Source organism: Astyanax mexicanus, chromosome 22 (genome assembly GCF_023375975.1).
Source record: "Astyanax mexicanus isolate ESR-SI-001 chromosome 22, AstMex3_surface, whole genome shotgun sequence".
Lineage (NCBI taxonomy): Eukaryota > Metazoa > Chordata > Actinopteri > Characiformes > Acestrorhamphidae > Astyanax > Astyanax mexicanus.
Window position 1 is genome coordinate 36658085 of NC_064429.1, and position 22710 is coordinate 36680794.

General features: G+C 39.0%; 2 protein-coding genes and 1 long non-coding RNA gene across 4 annotated transcripts in view; all 3 read left to right on the forward strand.

Annotated features, from left to right (window-relative positions):
* erlin2 (ER lipid raft associated 2) overlaps positions 1-2815 on the forward strand; it is a 33012-nt gene extending 30197 nt beyond the window's left edge. For both annotated transcript variants that reach the window (XM_022664726.2, XM_022664727.2), the window contains one exon: positions 223-2815. In XM_022664726.2, the coding sequence (XP_022520447.2) occupies positions 223-399 (177 nt within the window). In that variant the 3' untranslated portion in view covers positions 400-2815. The remainder of the gene's footprint in view (positions 1-222) is intronic.
* A 2-nt stretch (positions 2816-2817) lies between these two features.
* On the forward strand, positions 2818-4851 carry LOC125786949 (uncharacterized). Its single transcript, XR_007428924.1, has 2 exons — positions 2818-3277; positions 3394-4851. It is a non-coding gene; the product is annotated as an uncharacterized LOC125786949 (long non-coding RNA).
* Positions 4852-12925: 8074 nt separating this feature from the next.
* ch25hl3 (cholesterol 25-hydroxylase like 3) lies at positions 12926-22175 on the forward strand. The gene is made up of 2 exons (XM_007228791.4): positions 12926-13504; positions 18684-22175. The coding sequence occupies exons 1-2, from the start codon at positions 13077-13079 to the stop codon at positions 19072-19074; spliced, it is 819 nt and encodes a 272-aa protein (XP_007228853.3). The 5' UTR covers positions 12926-13076; the 3' UTR covers positions 19075-22175.
* The last annotated feature ends 535 nt before the right edge of the window (positions 22176-22710 follow it).

Below are 22710 nucleotides of genomic sequence, written 5' to 3' on the forward strand. Positions count from 1 at the left end.
TGTTTGCATGTATGAATATTCATGAGCAAAAGCCAAAATCCTATCGTGTTCCCCAGCCCCCCACTCCTCCACGGGAGTAAAGCAGGGTTATACTGGATCACCGGAGCACTTTTTTTTTTTTTTTTTTTTCGAAAAAAACAGCTCTCATGGCAAAACGATGGAATGATGGAATAATCTCTCTCTCTCTCTCTCTCTCTCTCTCTCTCTCTCTCCGTGCTGTAGTTGAAGTTAACTCCGGAGTATCTGCAGCTGATGAAGTATAAGGCGATAGCGGCGAACAGTAAGATCTACTTCGGCAGTGAAATTCCTCACATGTTTATGGACTCCGGACCCACCGGATCCTCCAGAACCGCCCAGGCTATAGACGCCCTGTCTGAGGACATCCTCAACCTCGACTGAACCGGAGAGAGAGACACTGAGAGAGAGAGAGAGAGAGAGAGAGAGAGAGACACTGGGAGAGAGACGCTTAAAGAAACACACAGAGACAAAGAGAAACACACTGAGAGAAAGAGAGAGACACTGGGAGAGAGAGAGAGAGAGAGAGAGAGAGAGACACTGGGAGAGAGAGACGCTTAAAGAAACACACCGAAACACAGAGAAACACACTGAGAGAGAGACAATATGAGAAACATACTGAGAGAGATAGACTGAGAGAAACAGAGAGAGAGAGACACTGAGAAACACACTGAAAGAGAGAAAGAGACACACAGAAACACATTGAGAGAGAAAGAGACACTGAGAACCACACTGAGAGAGAAAGAGACACTGAGAGAAACACACAGAGAAAGAGAGACACTGAGAAACACACTGAGAGAAAAAGAGACACTGAGAGAAACACACTGAGAGAGACACTGAGAGAGAAAGAGACATTGAGAGACACACAGAGAGAAAGAGACACTGAGAGAAACACACTGAGAGAGAGACACTGAGAAACACACTGAGAGAAAAAGAGACACTGAGAGAAACACACTGAGAGAGACACTGAGAGAGAAAGAGACATTGAGAGACACACAGAGAGAGAGACACTGAGAGAGAGAGAGACATTGAGAGACACAGTGAGAAAGAGACACTGAGAGAAACACACTGAGAGAAACACACTGAGAGAGAGACACTGAGAGAAACACTGAGAGAGAGACACAGAGAGAGAGAGAGAGAGTGTGAGAGACTGAGAGAGATACTGTGAGAAATAGAGACACACTGAGACACTGAGCAAGAGACAGAGACAAACACAGAGAGAGAGAGAGAGAGAGAGAGAGAGAGAGAGAGACTGAGAGGGAGAGAAAGAGACAGAGGGAGAAAGAGAGACACACTGAGAGACAGAGAGAGAGAGACAGGTATAGTGGAGTTGGCAGTACTGCTCTGGTGGGTCGGGGGCTCCTGCGGCGCCGCTTTGTGTTTTTAACTGAAAGTGTTTCAGTCTCTGTGTCTGTATTCAACACAACTCCCCCACCGTCCTCCTCCATCAACTCACACACACTCACACACACTCACACACACACACACACACTTCTCTCTCTCACACACACACACTTCTCTCTCTCACACACACACACTTCTCTCTCTCACACACACACACACACACACTTCTCTCTCTCTCACACACACACACTCTCACACACACACACACACTCTCTCTCTCACACACACTCTCTCTCTCTTTTTTTGTTGCTACTTTTACTCCCCCTCTGCATTCCTTTTTCCCCATCTCACTTTCTTTCTTTTGCTCTTTCTCTTTTCGTTTTATGTTCTTTGTTTCTGTCTCTTTTCTCATTCTATTCTTTTCCCCTTTGGTTTTCTCTTCTGTTTCATTCCCTTAATCTCCACCTCTTCTTTCTTTCTCTCTCCCTCTCTTTCTTTTTAGCTTTTTTTTCCTTCATTTTTTGCTCTCTTTCTTGTTTCCATATTTTTTCCATTCTATCTCCTCTTTTTTCCTATCCTTTTTTTATTTTTCTCCATGCTCTTTCTCTGCCTTTTCTCCATTTTCTTAAAGTCTATTTTCGTCTTTTCTTTCTTTCTCGCCCTCTGTTTTTCTTTTTTCTTTCTTTTTTCCTTTTCACCATCTGTTTTTCTTTTCTATATATTTTCCTCTTTACTTTCTATTTTCTTTTACACTTTACTCTTCTCTCTCTCTTTCTGTGTCCTTCTCCGTCTCTCTGACTCAATTCAGCACTCTTTTTCTCTCCCTCGCTCTTTCTTTTGCTTTCTTTTTTTTTTATTTTTTTTCCTCTCTCTCTTTCTTGGTTCCCTCTCCTGTCTTTTTTTGGTATTTTTCTCCCTGCTCTTTCTCGGCCTTTCCCCCATTTTCTTAGTGTCTTTTTATCTTTTCTTTCTTTCTCACCCTCTGATTCCTTCGTTCTTTCATTTTCACCCTTTGATTCTTCCTTTTTTTAACCTTTTTCCTGCCTTTCTTGTTTCTGTTTTTTCAATTCTATCTTCTTCTCTTTTTTTCTCTGTCACTGTCTTCTTTTTATTCTTGCCCATTTTTCCCATTTTTAGTCTTTTTTGGCTTTTTTTCTTTTTCACCCTGTTTCTTTCTGTTCTATAATTTTTTCTATTTTATTTCACATTTACTCTCTCTCTCTCTCTCTCTCACTCTCTCTCTCACTCTCACTCTTCTGGACTCTGTCCCTCCAGAAGGTTCTACAGTCCTGGTAGACTGATCTCTGGATCTCTGGGTTCTGGAGTTTAGACTGAAGCATGAGCCGGATCGGTTTATGTTTACACAGCGGCGCTGATCCGGTTCTGGGTTCTGCTGGTGAGATAAGTAGATTATGGAATGACTCATCACTGGAACATCTCTCCAGAAAGTCCGATACCCCCCCCCCCCCCGACCGCTGCCAGCGCTGGTTCTGGAGTTGTTGCTGGCATTGGACCGGATCTAATCTCGGACATGATGATTAACATGCACTGAAGGAACTACAGGAACCGGGGACTGGGTTGGGTCTGTGGGACTCCAGGACCAGAGTTCTGCAGAGGCTGGGGACGGTCCGAAAACAGCGATTCTGGACCAAAAACGAAATCCAAAATCTCTTAATGCTGATATTCTCTTACCAATATAGAGGTTCTTTAAGTTTCTTCACCTGGTTAGAGGTTTTTTATCATTTTATAGAGTGTATAAAGAATACGAGACCTTGATTTATATGTAGCATTTACTGTATTTATGGATTTTGGATGACTAAAGTACAGCTTTCAAACATGGTGGAGGTAGTTTCATCATCTACAACAATTCACAGTGATAGCTGGCCAGGATAAAGTACAGCTTCTAAACATGGTGGAGGTATTTTTATCATCTAAAAATACAGCTTCCAAACATGGTGGAGGTAGTTTCATCATCTACAACAACTCACAGTGAGAGCTAGCCAGGATAAAGTACAGCTTTCAAACATGGTGGAGGTAGTTACATCATCTAAAAAACAGCTTCTAAACATGGGGGAGGTAGTTACATCATCTACAACCACTCGCAGTGAGAGCTAGCCACGATAAAGTACAGCTTTTAAACATGGTGGAGATAGTTACATCAGTACATAAATAAAGTGGCCGGTTGGTGAATAGTATGGATAGTGGGTTTAATCCAAGGGACCACAGACCAAGACAGTAGGGTGCTTTAGTCTTGTTTTTTATTTTGTTAATTATTATTTAGTTATTTAATTGATTTATTCACTTTTGAACATACAAAATGCACTGTAGTTTCACTTGTTGAAATACTGATAAGCCACCAGGTCAGAGCATCTTTATATAAGGGCTTATAATATATAGTTTTACTGGTTTCGTTTGTTGGTTTGTTTGTTCTATTTGTTTGTTTCCCTTTTATGTTTTTTTTGTTTTTTAGTTACAGATAACACAAAAACAGACACCGCCATGATTGTCTGTGACTGTGATTTCAGCAGTGTGTCAGTTAGTGTGTTCGTGTTCAATCACAGTATAATAAATGTTGTGTACTGAAAGTACTAAAAGCTTTCAAACATGGAGGTGGTAGTTACATCTACAGTTCTAGCCCTATGGGAATCCCGGATGGGATTAAATTATCTTTTGAAACATTTTTTGCTGTTTCTATACCTACTTTGTTTGATCTGGGCCAAAAATATGAATTATAGTCAAGTTGGTTTGCCGTTTAACAAGGGCATTACAGGACCAATTACAGTACGTTACATCAGGTTATATCACCTATTTTAAACAATAGAAGAAGAAAAAGAAGAGATGTTATGCCGAAATCCGACTCCCCTTGGTTGTCAGGTGCTGGTGATTCTGTATCTACTGTAACTGTAGATTAATCCTTATTTATGAAGACTAATAAAAGGAATTGACAACATTCTACAAACCAATCAGATTTGAGTATAGGGAGACTCCGCCCATGTTGGTAATGATAACTAACAGAACGTAGTAAAGTTGTTTAGTGCGAAACCAAAACTAACCGGATTAAATAAAGAACAGAAATACGATGTCCAACTCTTTCTGAATGTACACTGATTAAAAAAATGCTGCATCATTTTTTTTTATGATTACTTACTTGAGATAACTTACGTTTTTATGATTATATATAATTTTTATTCACATTTTTGTTTTTTACGATTTACTATTTTATTTTAGCAAATTTTTGGTACATTTGTTTTTTATTTGTTTTAGAGAATATTTGGACCAAATTTTGAAGTCACAGATAAAAAAAAATAAAAAAGACATGAGTTTATCAACGGTTTGTAAAATAGAGTTGTATTTTTGTGTTAAGACCAGCATTTGTTCTTACTTTATGTTTGGTTATGATTGTGAAATCAGAACGTGTGATGCTGGTGAAGGATGGTCTTTTTTATTATTTTCCATATAATTTATTAATAAAAGATATTTCTGGTGATTTGATATGGTTTGGTTTTCCACATTTATCTGCTATTTCAAATGTATGATATATTTGAGATTAAGACTTCATTTATTGTTGTAGTTGCGATTTTGGATCATGGCAATGTAATAATCATCCATCAACATCAGGTACCTGAGCAACCACCTGGGAGACAGCTACCCAACACCTGCCAGTGTTGACCAAAGAAGTTAAGTCCATGTGTTCAGCATCAAATCCAGAGTTTGGTTTATAGTAATAGAGGCATGAGTTCTGCCAGCATTGCTGCAGAGGTTGAGGACGTAGGAAGCTACTCCAAAAACACCTCCAAGATTTAAACAAAACCTTTCTTTTGCCTTGCTGTGTAATTTAAAGGTAAATGTGATGGGCTGGCTAATTATGTCTCCAGACTTAAACCCAATTGAGCACCTGTGGGGCATCCTCAGTAAAATTGTTGCTTTTTCAAAAAAGATGGCCAAGGCTCTAACCCTAAACTGCAGCAGTTTTCCAAGATGGGTTCCATTTAGATCAGGCTTTGCCAGGGTTGACTAAAGAAGTTAATCCCACATTTTCAGCATCAAATCCAGAGATTGGTTTATAGAAATAGGCGCATGAGTTCTTCCAGCATTGCTGCAGAGGTTGAGGACATAGAAAGCTACTCCAAACACTCCTCCAAGGTCCAAACTTGCCTTGCTGAGGAAGCTGAAGGCAAATGTAATGAATTGGCTTGTTATGTCTCCAGACCTAAACCCAATTGAGCACTTATGGGGCATCCTCAGTAGAATTGTTGTTCTCAACAAAGATCGCCAAAGTTTTAACCCTAAAACTGAGATGTATCACGATGGCCAAGACCATACAGCGTTTTTCGAAGACTGGTTTCATTCAGAAGAGACCTTCTCATGGTTGACCAAAGAAGTTGAGTCTACGTGTTCGGCATCAAATCCAGAATTTAAGTAACAAATAATTCATGCATGAGTGCTGCCATAATTGCTTCAGAGGTTGAAGACGTGGAAGGCCACTCCAAACACACTTCCAAGATTTAAACAAAGCCTTGCTTTGTCTTGCTGGGGAATTTAAAGGTAAATGTGATGGACTGGCTGATTATGTCTCCAAACTTAAACCCAATAAAGCACCTGTGGGCATTCTCAGTAGAATTGTTGCTCTCCATGAAGATCGCCAAGGCTTTAACCCTAAAACCGAGATATATAACGATGGCCAAGGTCGTACAGGGTTTTTTTCAAGACGATTTCCACTTGGAACAGGCTTCACCAGGATCGACCAAAGATGTTAAATCTACGTTTTCAGCATCAAATCCAGAGGTTGGTTTGATGTACTAAATGCATGAGTGCTGCCAGCATTGCTGCGGAGGTTGAGGATGTAGGAAGCCACCTCAAACATGCCTCCAAAATGTCAACTGCCTTGCTGAAGAAGCTGAAAGTAAATATAATGGACTGGCTGATTATATCTCCAGACTTAAACCGAGTTGAGCACCTGTGGGGCATCCTCAGTAGAATTGTTGCTCTCAACAAAGATCGCCAAGGTTTTAACGCTAAAGCTGAGCTATAGCACAATTGCCAAGACCATACTGCTGCTTTCCAAGATGGGTTCCACTTGGAACAGGCCTCCCCATGGTTGACTATGGAAGTTAAACCCACATTTTCAGCGTCAAATCCAGAGATTGGTTTAATGAAATAGACGCCTGATTGCTGCCACCATTGCTGCAGAGGTTGAGTACATAGGAAGCTACTCCAAACACACCTCCAAGATGAAAACTGTCTTGCACCTGTGGGGCATTCTCAGTAGAATTGTTTCTCTCCACAAAGATCGCCAAGCCTTTAACGCTAAAACTGAGCTATAGCTCTATTGCCAAGGTCATACAGCAGTTTTCCAAGATGGCTTCCATTTGGAACAGGCTTTGCCAGGGGTTGACTAAGGAAGTTAAACCCACATTTTCAGCATCAATTCCAGAGATTGGTTTAATGAAATAGACGCCTGAGTGCTGCCATCATTGCTGCAGAGGTTGAATGCGTGGAAGGCCACTCCAAACACACCTCCAAGATCCAAACTTGCCTTGCTTTGCCATGCTGAGAAAGCTAAAGTTAATTGTAATGGACTGGCTGATTATGTCTCCAGACCTAAACCCAGTTGAGCATCTGTGGGGCATCCTCAAGCAGAAGGTGGAGGTAGAGGTAGAGCACAAGGTGTATATCATCCACCAGCTTCGTGATGCCATAATGGAAGATTGACAGAAGGCTCCAGTAGTTAATTGCATACCCAAGAAAGGTAAGGCATTGCTACAAAATAATAGTAGCCACACAAAATATTGGCACTCTTGACATATTTACACAATAACAGCTGTGTGATCAGTTTTAGACGCCGATAAGAAATAGCAGAACCCAAAATCAGTTATATACTTTCTAATCTTACTGTATTACTTACATATTTATCTTTAAAACTCTGTTCAGGAACTGATTAAACTAGGTGAACATTTTTGAGTCATAAGTCTGGAAGTCTGAAAGTCTGAGATTGGTCACAGTTCTGAGGTGTTTAATGAAGATAATGCACTATAAAAGGTTAAGATTTATAAACATGAGGGTTTTTTAGGATTGAGTCACATAAAAAAACGTTACGAAACGCCATGGAAATATTTGTCTTTGTATTTTTTCATGTGGTGCAATAAGCTCTTGTAAGTAATGCTGGTGCACATGCTTGGTCATGATGGTGATGCTGGTTTGGTTGGTTAAACAGCATGGTCAGGATTGGTAATACAAGACAACTCAAAAGTTTAAGAACTTATTTTTTTACATTAAAACTCTTCAGATACAGTTAATAACCAGAAGCAGAAATGGTACTAATGTTAGCAGTAAAATAAAATAAAAACATTGTAATTGTATACTTCTAGTCCAAAATCTTTAGAAAAAAACCCATAGTTTACTAGTCAGACAAACTGCTTCTTTATTTAATTTTTATCTTATTAATGACTATATTACTGCAGTTCTTCGCCTGTCAGACTAACTCTAATTCTGAATCTTCTCTCCTGAAACTGAGACTCAGTTCTTAATCATGTTAAACTAAAGCGCTAAAGGCTAAAGCTGCTGTTTCCATGTGGGTCAGCCAGACGTCTTCCTGCAGCAGTTTTTTTTCTCCAGTTTCTAAGAGTCTTTATTTGAAGGTGTAGAAAACAGTACTCACCGCTCTCTGGCTTCTGTATCTGTAATCATTTTATGATGATGATGAAAGTGTGAATGTGCAGACTTTCAAGTCTCTCAGAAGTCTCCCGGAATCTAGAACAAGGAGAACATGTGTAAAAGAGAAAGGGAAGGAGTGAGAGACGCTTTCCTAATGTGCATATTCATGAAGCACATGCAAAACAGAGAGTGTTCTGTTTGGCCTGTTCTCTACAAAGTGTCTGTGCGTCAGCCAATCAGCATTCAGTGAGTAAGAGCATAATATATCCCATTAAAACTCGTTTCACCTCTGACTACTCTAAAGTATATCCATGTCTGGTAAACACTACATTATATATATATATATATATATATACATTATATATAATAGCCATATTATATATTAGAGTAATAGTTTCCTACACCTTTAAAAGACTAGGAAACAGGAGAAAACTGCTACAGGAAAACGTCTGGCTGACCCACATGGAAACAGCTTTAGCGTTTAGCTCAGATTAACATGATTAGACTCAATCTCAAAGTCTCAGTTTCAGTAGAGAAGAGAAGAATTAGAGTTAATCTGACAGGTGAAGAACAGCAGTAATAGATTTTTGACAATTTATTGACAATTTAGTGAATATCAATGTAATTGTAATCCAGTATAAATTATTAATGTGAATTTTTATTCTCTGCAAAAAACTGTTTTCAGTCAGAATGTTTCTGCAGGAGGTTTTTGGCGTAGTGTTCGCTCCTCTTCTCTACGCACCTGAGAAGATAAGCGCTCTGTGGTGTGGGAACACTGTTCTACAACAGAGGCCACGCCCCCAAAAAGCCCCTAGACTTCCACACAGGTTTACTGATGTGTCACATTGGATTAGTTTACTTACCTGATGAAAGGACTCTGAAAAACTCTGAAACAAACTGTCTAAAATACTCATATAATTTACTGCAATCAGCCATAAAATTAAAACCACCTGCCTTACCAACCAACCATACCGGGAACAACCCACAAGGCCTGACTGATGTTCTGGAGAAGTTCTGACCCAAGCGTGGTCTAGAACATCTGTTTATGTTTGTATCTTGCAAAAGTGTGTTGCCACAACTTTGGTCTATAAACACTATGTGTCAAATGTGCTTTTGGAGGCTTAAAATATTGGACTGGATTCAGTAAAGTTGGATCATTTTTGTCGATTTTTAGTTTAATACACAATTTGAAACAGACAAATTGTCTCTTACACTCAGCCAACATTTCTTGATGAATGGACCAATAGAAACTCTTCAAAATGACCTGAAATAAACTCTTTTTACATTGACTTCCATTGAAAGTTTTTGAGGAGAGAACTAACCTTAGCAATGAGCTAGCTAAACTAAAATTCTAATGTTACCAGGGAGAGAACTAAAGCTAATGACGAGCTAACCTTAGTGACGAGCTAGCTAAAATTCTAATGTTACTGGGGAGAGAACTACCATTAGCGACGAGCTAGCTAACCTTAGCAACAAGCTAAATTACAAAATAACCAGGAAAAAAACTAAAGCTAGCGACCAGCTAGCTAACCTTAGCAACAAGCCAGCTAACCTTAGCGACAAGCTAGCTAAAATACTAATGTTACCTGTGATAAGACTAAAGCTAGTGATGAGCAAGCTTACCTTAGCAATGAGCTAAATTACACACATGTTACTGGGAAGAGAACTAAAGCTAGCGACAAGCTAGCTAACCCTAGCAATGAGCTAACTAAAATTATAATGTTACTGGGGAGAGAACCAAAGCTAGCAACAAGCTAGCTAAAAGAATAATGCCACCTGGGATAGTACTAAAGCTAGTGACAAGCTAACTAACCTTAGCAACAAGCAAAATTACACACAAATATTACCGGGAAGTGAACTGAAGCTAGCAAAGTGCTAGCTAACCTTAGTGACGAGCTAGCTAAAATAATAATGTTACCTGGGATAGTACTAAAGCTAGTGACGAGCTAGCTAACCTAGCTAAATTACACACAAATATTAACAAAAAGTGAACTGAAGCTAGCTAACTTAGTGTGAAGCTAGCTAAAATACTAATGTTACCGCGGAGAGAACTACCATTTACTGATGAGCTAGCTAACCTTAGCGATGAGCTAGATAACCTTAGTGATGAGCTAGCTAACCTTAGTGTCAAGCTGTTGTTATTTTAGAATAAGAAAATTAAAAATTTTAAATCTTAATCTACTCTTGGTCTTGACTCAGACTCAACTACTAAAAGCCTTGCTCTGGACTTTGACTTGGCTCTAGCGGTCTTGACTACAAAACTAATTAAATATGATTTTGGCGCATCTTTTACAGCTTTAACAGCTTCAACTCTTCTGGAAAAGCTTTCCACAAGGTTTAGGAGTGTGTTTATGCATCCACTAAAGTTGGACGAGAAGGCTTTGCTCACTGTCTTCGCTCTAATTCACCCCAAAGTGTTCTATCAGGTTGAGATCAGGACAGTCAAGTTCTTCCTCCACACCCTGATTCATGTAGCCGTAACTTTTGTTTTTAAACTGTATGTGTCGAATGTGCACAGGGTTCAGTAAATTTAGAGCACATTGACGCTGTCCAATAAAATCTCCAATGCCAATTTTTGTTGATTTTTTAGCTTACTGCGAATGATAATGATCCCCCCTCTGCCAAACTTTATACTCTGCACAATGCAGTCATAATAGCAACGTCCAACAAGACCTGCCTAATGTTCTGGAGATGTTCTGACCCAGTCGTCGTCTAGATTATCAGTTTGTTTTTGGTTCTTCTGAAAGTGTCTCAGATTCTTGTGCTTATGTCAGTGGAAACACCCTAATTTGTGTAGCCGTCTTTAAACTGTATGTGTTGAATGGGCATAGGGTTCATGTCAATAATAATAATAATAATAATGATCCCCCCTCAGCCAAACTTTACACTCAGCATAATGCAGTCAGAATAGCATTGTCCTCCTGGCAAACCCTGGCCAGTCCTTCGTTAACTCGTCTTTCTGATTGCCAAATGGAGAAGCATGTTTCATAACTCCAGACAACACGTCTCCACAGCTCTAGAATGCAGTTTTGCTTTGCACTTGGTGATTTAATTCTTGGATGGAGCTACTCGACCATGGAAACCCAGTCTATAAAGCTCCCCATGCTCTACTTTTCTTGAGCTAATCTAAAAGCCACATGAAGTTTGGAGCTCTATAAAACAAAAACAACTGAAGTGTAGATCTACTGTCTCTAAATACAGGTTATAAAGGGTTAAAGACGAACGCTCTGAATCCCATCCCACCACACGTTCAAGTCTAATTAGAGACAGACACTGTTAGATTCAATAGATTCCTCAGCTTACAGTTTGTCTCAACAAACTCCAGCCAACTCATTTACTGCTGTTGGCAAAGCTCTAGCATTCTGTCCACTCCCCCATGTGCTCATAATCACTGAACTGATTCATCTGAATCAATAATTAACTGACTCACTGATTCACTGGGAAAGAATGTGAGCTGCTCTTTCAGCGTAAGTATGTGTCATTATAGATAATTTGTTATTGATCGGAAATGATGATGCAAAAGTATTGAGACATCTTCCTAATCAATGTTTCGTCTTCCAGATTATTCTGTATTGAAATGGTGCCGAGTTTTTTCTGCTTTTTTTTGTGGAGTAACTGTCTATACTGACCAGAGAAGACCTTAAACTAGACTTTCAAACGTAGACGAGGCATTGGCATAGGGACCGAGAGGTAGGGAGATGGTAGGAAAATGGGTGCATTTGTCCCCCCTAAAAATGATACTGCAGAAATTGTACTATATATGCACCCAAAGCACCTCCTCTCAGGAGCAGGAGTTTCTAATTAAAGTTAGCTAAAGCTAAAATCTCTGATTTTATTAAGAAGACGTGGGTGCAGGCTCCCAAGAGAGGGTGCTTTTCCTGGTGGGGGTGCTGAATTCAGCACAACACCGGCTTTAACACGCAAAGTCTGTGATGAGAGCAATGAATCACAACAATAAATCACAATTTAAAACAATAAAAACAGCTTTAGGATCATGTCTTGTTCTGCTAACAGACTGGGAGGGTTTGGGTCATCTAATGTTTAAATTAACTGCTGCCAAAAATCTCTATAAAATGTAAAATTACATTATTTTTATAAGAGGACACCATCGTAAGAAGTGCTTTCAGTAAAAACAATTGTTTTTTTTATTATTAAAAGACTGGAAAAAATGTAAGTACAACAAAATTGACATGCCAATAATAATAATAATAATAATAATAATAATAATAATAATAATAATAATAATAATAATAATAATAATGATAACCAAATCTGTTATATTATTTTTAATATTAGGTGATAACTGATCAGTTTTTGTTTTATATGTAAATAATTTAGACATTGCACGCATAATATTTTCTAATAATAGTACATGTAATGTGGAGTAACATGTTTAGGTTTTAACTTTTAAATCACCTTTAGTTAGATTTAACTAATAATAAACAGAAGTACAGAAAAAATGTATTTTGTATTTTTTTTGTGATTATATGTAATTCTGCAAATGTTCTAAGCCACTATAGGGCTTTGATACCACAGCATGTAATCACTAAGCAACACCATAGAAAGCACTGGAAATACCCTAGTATCCACATAGTAATCACTGAGCAACCACCTAGGATACCATAGCAACCAGTTCTCAGCAACTCTTAAATGTCCGGGCTCTCAGAATCCTACCAATGAAATAAGGATTAATATAGTTTATGATCATTTTATCATGATGTATTCTTTCTTCTTGTAATATTAGAATTAAGAAATAGAAAACATGCATTAGAACAGCTTTAAAAATAAAATATATGTCAAAAAGATTCCACATATGGAGCTCGCGCTCGGATGAAACTTGAATCACGTGTTCACGAGTGAATCGACTCATCTGATTCACTTAAAACGAGTCGTTTAAAGGATGTTGCTCAGAGTTGAGGGTCGGAGTCGCGCGCGGGACAGCGAGCAGCATCTCACAGGAGGACACCGGCCCGCGAGCCCTTAAATCTCACGAGACGGGACCACCGGGACCCCCCCACCCTCACCGCCTGAAACCATGACGACTCGGACTGCGCGCGCTTAACATGTGCGCGAATGCCTCCGATGCGCTCGCGCCGCCGCAGTCGCCGCTGCTGCAGCCCGTGTGGGACGCTCTGCGCGCGCGCCCCGCGCTTCTCCTGTCCCCGGTGGCGGCCGCGTGCGCCGCGCTCTGCGCGCACCTCTGCTTCTCCGCCCCGTTCCTGCTGCTCGAGCTGCTGCGCGTGCACCGGTACCGGATCGGGGGCGAAGCGCGAGCCGCGGACCCCCGCCGGTGGCTGCGCTGCCTCGCGCGGATCGCAGGCAAATACGCGGTGGCGGTGCTGCCTTTGGCCGTGCTCGTGCAGCAGCTGGATCGCGGGAGCGCCGGGGAGAACCGCGAGGCACCGCCGCTGTTCCGCGCGCTCTCGGACTGCTTCACGTGCCTGCTGGTGTTCGACACGCTGTTCTTCGCCGCGCACTACACCCTCCACAGGTCAGTAGTTGCATGCTGGTATCTTAAGTGGTTGCTATGGAGTTGCATAGTGGTTACATGCTATGCTATTCCGCTGTGGTATCCTATTTGGTAATGTGCTAGTGTTGCTAATGGATTCTCATTTAGTTGCAATTGTGTCTCAGATGGTGTGTTATGGTATCTAAGGTGGATACTATGGTGTTGCTTATTGATTGCTATGGTGGTTACATGCTAGATGGCAATGTGCTATGGTGTTGCTAATGGATTGCCATAGTGGTTACTCAGCACTTGCTATGGTATCCCATGTGGTTACAATGGTGTCTCAGGTGGTGTGCTTTGGTATCTAAGGTGGTTGCTATGGTGTTGCTCAATGATTACTATGTGGATACTGTTGTATTTCTGCTAATTGTTATGAACTTGCGTAGAAGTTACATGCTGTGCTATCTCATATGATTCCTGTGGTGTCTCATGTGGTTGCTGTGGTATCCTATTTGGCAAAGAGTGATGGTGTTGCATAGTAAATACTATGTTAATAGGGTATTTCTGGTGATTGACATGGTGTTGCTTAGTGGTTACATGCTATGGTGTCTCAGATGGTGTGCTATAAGGTGGTTGCTATGGCTCAGTGATTAGTATGTGGATGCTGCGGTATTTCTGGTGATGCTATGTGTTGCTTAGTGGTTAAATGCTGTAGTATCTAAGGTGGATGCCATGGTGTTGCGCAATGATTATTGGCTAGATATTTTATTTAGTGTTGCTGAATGGGTATTAGATGGGGTTTGTAGGGTTGCCAGGTGGAGCACTTTTGGTCTGTACTGAGCACAACATATCAGGAACATCCAAGAAGACCTACCTGATGTTCTGGAGATGTTCTGACCCAGTCATTTTCTAGAAAATCACCATTTGTGTTTTGGTTATCAGGGTATAAACTCCACTAATATTCAGAAAGTCCAGAAAAGTCAGAAATTTACTCTCATAAATATCATAAATTTCATGCAATAAATGCTGTTTTTCCACTTTTCTACATAAAATACACCAGGCAGTTGTTTTTTTATATAGTATATATATATATATATATATATATATATATATATATATTATGATAAATGGGCCAATAGAAATGTTCCATTGTTGCATTGCATTGACTTCTAATAAAGGTTAAGTTCCAAATTACGTAACATTTTTTTTTTACCAGAGTAGAGTTAATGTTACTAGAGTGTAAGACACTCCCAGAATAATGCAGAAAGTCCCTAAATCACCACGGGAGTTTACATTAGCATTAACATTAATGTAAACAGCTAGAAGCCTGTATGACAAGTTTTCTGCTGAAGTCTGTGTATTTTCATTAAATCCTTTGGGAATGTGGGTTTTTGGAAGTCTTATCTGATTACAAGATCCTTTTTTGTCGCTGTGCAACCTACCAAATACTGTCAACCCACAAATACTGTATAAATGATTCGCGGTACTACTTCTAAAATAAGAGAAAAATCTTTATATCTGTGTATTTATTTGTAATGGTGAAGCGTGCATTGAGGCATAGTGGTGCTCCAATTTGATCCAAATCAAAGTCATAATGTCCACCTAAACCAATTAAATTAATTCAAAGTACTTTACATAAACTAAACTCTCTGAATATAGTGTTTACATTGATGATGCCACATCAGTTTTTACCTTCAGTTTAACTAAACTAAAACACAATTTCCATCTTTATTATAAATTATAATGGTTAATAATTTTGGATGGGATGAGTTAATTTTGAGTTAGGGATGCAATCAGATACAAAAAAGTCTCTGGACCCTATCGTACACCCTGCGTAAGGCGCTTCACAATGCTCATTGCTATCTTACACCCCGTCAACAGTCCTTTTCAGTATTTTTATGCTTTGCGCCTGCGCTGTTTAAAAAGCATCAGAGTTTAGAAATATATGTACACTGATGGGTGTGGTGGTCTGGAAGTGAGGTAACGTGTGTTTAGGTCAATTTCTGGCATGTTTCTATGTTGGCAGGAGGAAATACAGGTGTGCCACTGACTGATTAAAACCCTGACAACAGTCAACAGTCAGCCGCCCAATCCTATCTTAGCCATGCAGGAGCACCGTGCTGTTCCCTTAAAACACCCTAAATCCAGCTGCATGATGCACAATTGACCGATGCGCTATAGATCGCTATGGTTAAAGCTTACACGTTCACATTACCAGGCTGAAGTGACTCAAATCTAATTTTCTGCTCAATATGGCTCAGATCTGATTTTTTCATTACTGTGTGAACGTCCTAAATCCAATTTTTTTAAATCAGATTTGAATCACTTTCATATGTGGTTCTAAATCGAAAACATGTCCGATCCACGGGTACGCAACATGAATGTGAACGGTCAAATAATGCGGAATTTATGCATCTTTTTGCTTTTACACATTAGCATTAGCATTAGCGCTAGGTGCTTCTCTCTTGTACCCACACTGCATCTTTTGGTGCAGCTGTGCAGCAGCTATAGCTGCAAAAAAACAGCAAAAGCAAACCACCTGTCCTTTTTCCTGCACCTCCTGGACCTGAGCATGAACTTCAGAGCAGCTGTTTACTCTCCACTCCAGCAAAAGATGCTCCACATATGAGCTGCTAACTCATCCATTTCCCTTTATAAAGCTACGAGTCTCTCCTCTCTCTAATATGAGGGTTTTTGTTGTTGGTGAAGAAGGAGGCGTTTATACAGGTATCAATGTGCAGCATGTGAGACGGCGTTTCAGGAACAGATCACTTCACCGTCAAGATAGACAAATCCGATCTGAGCAAAAAATCTGATTTAAGCAATGTGGCTTCTTATAATGTGAACTTAGCCTAAAATAAAAAGAGTACAGACAGGTACCCCTAACAAAATACCCTTATCTCAATACTTTGTTATTGTTTATTTGATAAATGTGTAGTTTCTCAGAGATAAACACACACTCAGTTAAAGAGAGGCAGATAAAAGGAGAGGAGATAAAAGGCTGTGTGTATAAAGTGATGACAGGCTGTAATTTCCTCTGAACTGATCATCCTACGCAAACAATCCGTCCTACAACCCGTCCAACATGCAGCAACACGATTATCCTATATCATCAACCACTACACACACAGATCAACATCACCTCCACACACTCAGACATCTGCACAGAAGATCAGAGGTCTTTTAGAGTTGGTTCAGAAGAGTTTTATTTGTGTTTAAAGCTGTAAAAGTTTGAGAATCTGCATCCAATTTGCTGAAAACTGTGGATCTCAAACGCTCTAATTCGAACAGATCCTAATAGACACTAGATATTAAACATCCTATCTTAACTTGATCATTGCTATCTTACACCCCCTCAACATTGGTCTATTTTCACTCGTTTAAATATCAGCAGAGCTTCTGAATATATCTACACTGATGGGCGTGGTGTTCTGGTTATGAAATGAGGTGTGTTCAGGTACATTTCTGGAGTTTTATCTTGTTTATCTTGGTAACAGAAAACACAGGAGCTCCACTGACTGAATACAACCTAGACAGACGCCAACAGTCAGACGTTCATCACTATCTCAGCAACCCAACTTTTACATCAACAATAAACAGAATAGTAAATAAAATAACATTGCTGTTCCAGTAAATGAGCTGCTGGAGCTCCTTCACAGCGTCAACCAGCAGCTCAGTTTCCTCTGCTGAGAGTTTGTTGAACACGTCCAGGTAGCTGCACCATTACAATAGCAATCCACCAAAGTCAGAGCTCACCTGACTCTACTCTTAAAGAGAATGATGAGCAAGAGACACTCTGATTGGTTTAGTATTACACGTTACGCCCCAAAATTAATTAACCACACCCATGATTAATTAAGAGAATTGGTACATGACTTTTGCTTTGCGTTTTGAGCTGCGCAAGGTGTACTTTTCCTGTCGTTATGATAGCAAAGACACACTGAATCAAGCTGCATGGTTGATGGCTCACCTATAGAAAACACATATTTTTTTGTATTAATCTACAATGCAGAACGTTTAAACATTTAAGGTGTGTCCAAACTCTTGACTGGTACTACTAAGTTGTGAGGTGTTATCTTGTGAGAGAGATTAATTGATTGATTAAACACTGCTCATTATGCTCCTAGTAAGGCCAGGTGCAATATGGGAGTTGGAGTAAGTGATAGTGAAGCTGATAGTGAGCACAGATGGATGGGGCGTTAAATTTCCACGGACTGAGTCCGTTACTGTTACTGTTACTTTCATTCCTGTTACTCAAAATATAAAAAGTAACAGGATTGAGGGCCAGTAACAGGAGTGATTTTTTTGTTTTGCTCATAAATATCAATAATTTGAGCATGCAGTAAAACCATTTCTTTAAAAAAAGAAAAATACTTTCTTGAGAGAAAATGAAAGGAATTAGTGGATTTGCTTTTAAACATGTTTTTAAAAAATCACATGAGTTTTGAGTTTTGTAACCATATTCAGATTAGAAACCTTGTGTAAAATGAAGTAAAGCTGCCTGAGATTGACCAATATATGTGTTATTAGATTCAGAGTTTTAAAAAGATAAAAAATAAAGATAAAAATAAAAAATAAATATCTAAATAAAAAGAGTTACAACAAGCAAATGGTACCCATTCGGTGGAATGGCTCTTGATCTAATCCAAGTCACATCTATTAGTGTAAAGTTACTCTGTAAACCCAGATAAGTTTAATTTACTTAAAAATTGGGGAAAAACAGGTTGCTTTAAAAAGTTAAGAAATGGGGAAAGAAAACTTAGAACATCAAGTTATTACAACTAAAGGGGAAGTTGATTTATTTGTAAGGTAGCCCAGGGGGAATCACTACACACTGATGGTGAGTGTTAGTCAGAAACTGTTGGACACGCCCAGTATGCAAATAGATTGTGACAGAAGCCAATGGAAAAGAAGCTGCTAATGGTAAAACAGACTAAACTCAGTTATAATAAATTGGTTCAACTCAAAGATCTCAGTTTGAATAGTACAGTAAAGTAGTATTTGTGCACACAAATGTTCAACTAACTCAAAATCTATTTTGAGTATTGTTTAGAAATATCCAATTTTTTAATGTAAAACAGACTCAAATCATTTTCAGACAATGGGAATGGGCTTACAGTGTATAGATATTTATTGAAGCACTAATAAATCTGAATCAGTTCTCCTCGTCTCCAGATGTTGGTACTCCAGACTAAACCTGCCGTGTCGGTTTGTTTTGCAGGAACCCGTGGCTGTTCCAGAAGTTCCACCGCTCGCACCACGTGCACCGGGACACTTTCGCGCTGGCGGCGCAGGACTCCAGCATCGAGGAGCTGCTGTTCCAGCAGGTTCTGGCGTTCTCCAGCGCCAGGCTGGTGGGCTGCCACCCCATGAGCGAGATCCTGTTTCACCTGCTGAATGTCTGGCTGGCGGTGGAGGACCACTGCGGCTACGACTTCCCGTGGGCGGCGCACCGGCTGCTGCCCTGCTTTGGAGGCCCGCCCTTCCACCACGCCCATCACCAGCACTTCCGGGGGAACTACGCACCGTACTTCAGACACTGGGACCTGATCTTTGGGACCTCGCTGCCCAACTGCATGGAGGAATCCGAGACTGGAGGTCCTGCTCACTGAGAACCTGGCAGCTGATCAATCGGACGAGTTCTGGAAAGAACTGGAGATTCCTGAAGATTACTGCAGCAGACATGCTTTAATTTTTCATTAGTTTGGGATTTTGTGGCCCGAAATGCTGCATTTCATACCTGGAACAGGTAGGACTAAAGGGCTTAAAGTAGTGAAGCATATCCAAAAGTGTTTGGACGCCTGTTGGATTAGAGTTTCTACTGAGTTTCTACTGAAATCCAAACCAAATCAAGAGCAGAATATTTTGCTCTTTATCGGCTCATAACTTCAACAGAAAACTGTATTTACACAACTTTGCAGAGCTCGTTGCATTGCTCGTTGCTATCTTGCACCCCGTCAACAGTGAGGTGTGTTCAGGTCAATTCTTGGCATGTTTCTATCTTGGCAACAAGAAACAAAGGTGCACAACTGACTGATTAAAACCATGACAACAGTCAACAGTCAGCTGCCCAATTCTTCAATCTTAACCAAACAGGAGCTCACTAAACACTTGCTGCAGAGCACAAACTTGTCTTTTAACTAAACAATAAAACATTACGCCAAAAATTAACCACACTTATAATTAATTAAGATAATTAGTACATGTATTTTTAAAAAATGTGTGCTATTTTTTACCTCTTCAAATATTTATTCAACTTAACCAACCAGTCTATGATGCTCTGTAGACACTTTGGTAAGAGGGTACCACTTTAAAATAAGGCTAACTTTATAAAGGGTTTATACATGGTTTACAATTAGTTTATTAATGGTTACTAATTAGGTTGTAAATGCCTTAAAAATCATTAATAATCAGTTATAACACATACGTAGAAAGGGCAACAATGACCTGTTGTTTGCCAAATAGTGAACCCACAGCCATCTATATTGTTGCCCTTTCTATGTATGTGTTATAACTGATTATTAATGATTTGTAAGGCATTTACAACCTAATTAGTAACCATTAATGATAGATAGATAGATAGATAGATAGATAGATAGATAGATAGATAGATAGATAGATAGATAGATAGTCAGTCAGTCAGTCAGTCAGTCAGTCAGTCAGTCAGTCACTCAGTCAGTCACTCAGTCAGTCACTCAGTCAGTCAGTCAGTCACTCTGTCAGTCACTCAGTCAGTCAGTCAGTCACTCTGTCAGTCACTCAGTCAGTCACTCAGTCACTCTTTCAGTCAGTCACTCAGTCACTCTGTCAGTCACTCAGTCAGTCAGTCAGTCACTCTGTCAGTCACTCTGTCAGTCACTCAGTCACTCTTTCAGTCAGTCACTCAGTCACTCTGTCAGTCACTCAGTCAGTCACTCAGTCACTCTTTCAGTCAGTCACTCAGTCACTCTGTCAGTTCAGTGTTTTGTCATCTTGGCAAGAGTATCGTTATCGCGAAAATACCATGAAATATCGTGATATTGTTGTAGAGCCCTATCGCCCAGCCCTAATAGATAGATACTTTATTGATCCCCGAGGGGAAATTCTAGAAAATAAAGTAATTGTAAACCATTTATAAACCCTTTAAAAAAAAATAAATGTAAAATCAGCCTAGTACTTACTGCTTGGTCAGAACTTTCGTCATGTTTATGTATTTTCTGGTCTGGATCGAGTACAAATAACGAATAATCAGAGCTAATCTCCAGAACTATTTGTTCCAATTTGTTGGAAATGTGAAGGATTTAGTGATAAAATACGTTAACCTGATTTTTAATGTTGGGACTTTACATTCTAATCATTCAGCTCAATGAAGGCAGTCTGAGACGCTTGCTCTGGAAACAGAAGGGTGGGCAATGAGTAGGCGATTCTGGCTCTGGTTGCAAATTTGACAACATGGTGAACAGTTTTTGGTTTTGATTTCTATAAAACGAAAGTGAACGGAGCCACGGCATCCATGTTTATTTACAGTCATTGTGTTCAGTTCAGTTGGTCGGTGCTTTTCTATGGAAATGACTTTGGAAATGATGTAATATAAAGGAATGGTGCACATAAACGCAGCCATAGATACCTTTGGACATATACATCTCTGAAAAAACAATAAGAGAGCACTTAAAAATGATGAGTTTCTTTGATTTTAGCAAATTAAAAACCTCTGGAATATAATCAAGAGGAAGATGGATGATCACAAACCATCAAACCACCAAACTGAACTGCTTAAAGTTATCCAAAAGCAGTGTGTAAGACTGGTGGAGGAGAACATGATGCCAAGATGCATAATAAGAACTGAATTTCTGAACTCTAAAAACTTTATGAATATGAACTTGTTTTCTTTGTATTATTTGAGGTCTGAAAGTTCTGCATCTTTTTTGTTATTTCAGTCATTTCTCATTTTCTGTAAATAAATGCTCTAAATGAGAATATTTTTATTTGGAATTTGGGAGAAATGTTGTCTGTAGTTTATAGAATAAAACAACAATGTTCATTTTACTCAAACATAAACCTATAAATAGCAAAATCAGAGAAACTGATTCAGAAACTGAAGTGCTCTCTTCATTTTTTTACAGAGCTGTATGTGTGATTTAGTGAATTTGGAAATATTACAGTACTTTTTGGTGGTAAAAGCCTTGGAAGACCCTAATAACAGAGTGTTTTTGTCTACTTATATGTTATAAGTCTTTAATGCCGAGAGAAAAACACCAATTTCTGCTTTTTAATTCATGTTTTTTCATTCAGTAATGTGATTTAAACATGTGTTTTTTTTAATGCAGTTGTGTGTAGTTGTGTCTTGTGTGTTAAAAATGTGCGTGATCTAACGAAGTTAAAAATGTGTCTAAATTTGTATTGTGTTTATTGTAAATAACTCCTGAAACTAGTAAACCAATGAACAGCTATGTACTTTGCACTTTAGTGGCCTTTTAATGTTGCACAGGGTTTAAGAGTAGAGTTGTTTTAAATACCAGTATATTCATTTTGATACGTATTTTTTAATTTTTTTTAATTTGAAGTAAAATCTGTTTTAAGTTTTAAGTTTACGTTTTAGTTCAGTTGCCAAACAACACAACAGCATAAATAGTGTAGATGTTCTGTCTGACTGCAGTTACTGTCTAATTCGTTCTCTTTCTAATGAATGTCTTTTTATTTTTTTATGTTTTAAATAAAGATTTTAAATGGTTAAGAGTTAGTCTTTTGTCCTTTAAACTGCGAATCAGATTAGTTTTGTTGAGTTATATGTTTTTATTTCTGCAACTCAGTTTGATTATTGTATAAGTGATCATTGAAAAATTACTTTATTTCAGTAATTCAGTTAAAAAAAGTGAAACTCGTATATTATATACCTTATATCTTACAGCACTTCACGCTTACCTCTGCTGAAAACAGCTTTTATAGAGATGCAGATTTTATTTTCCAGCAGGACTTGGCACACTGCCACACTGAGCTCCAAAATACCAGTTGTTCTTACTGTATATTAATATTCTCATTTTCTGAGAGACGCTGATTTTTGGGTTTTAATTGGCTGTAAGCCATAATCAACAATCACTCTGTGTTTAATACATCGATATAACAATATAATATGTGGTCACATTTTTAACTGAATTACTGAAATAAAGTAACTTTTTAATGATATTCTAATTTTATTTTGTTGAGATGCACTAGTATAATGAGTTGGAGATCCAACATCCTGAGCCAGTTAACTTAGTTTTAACTCAGTT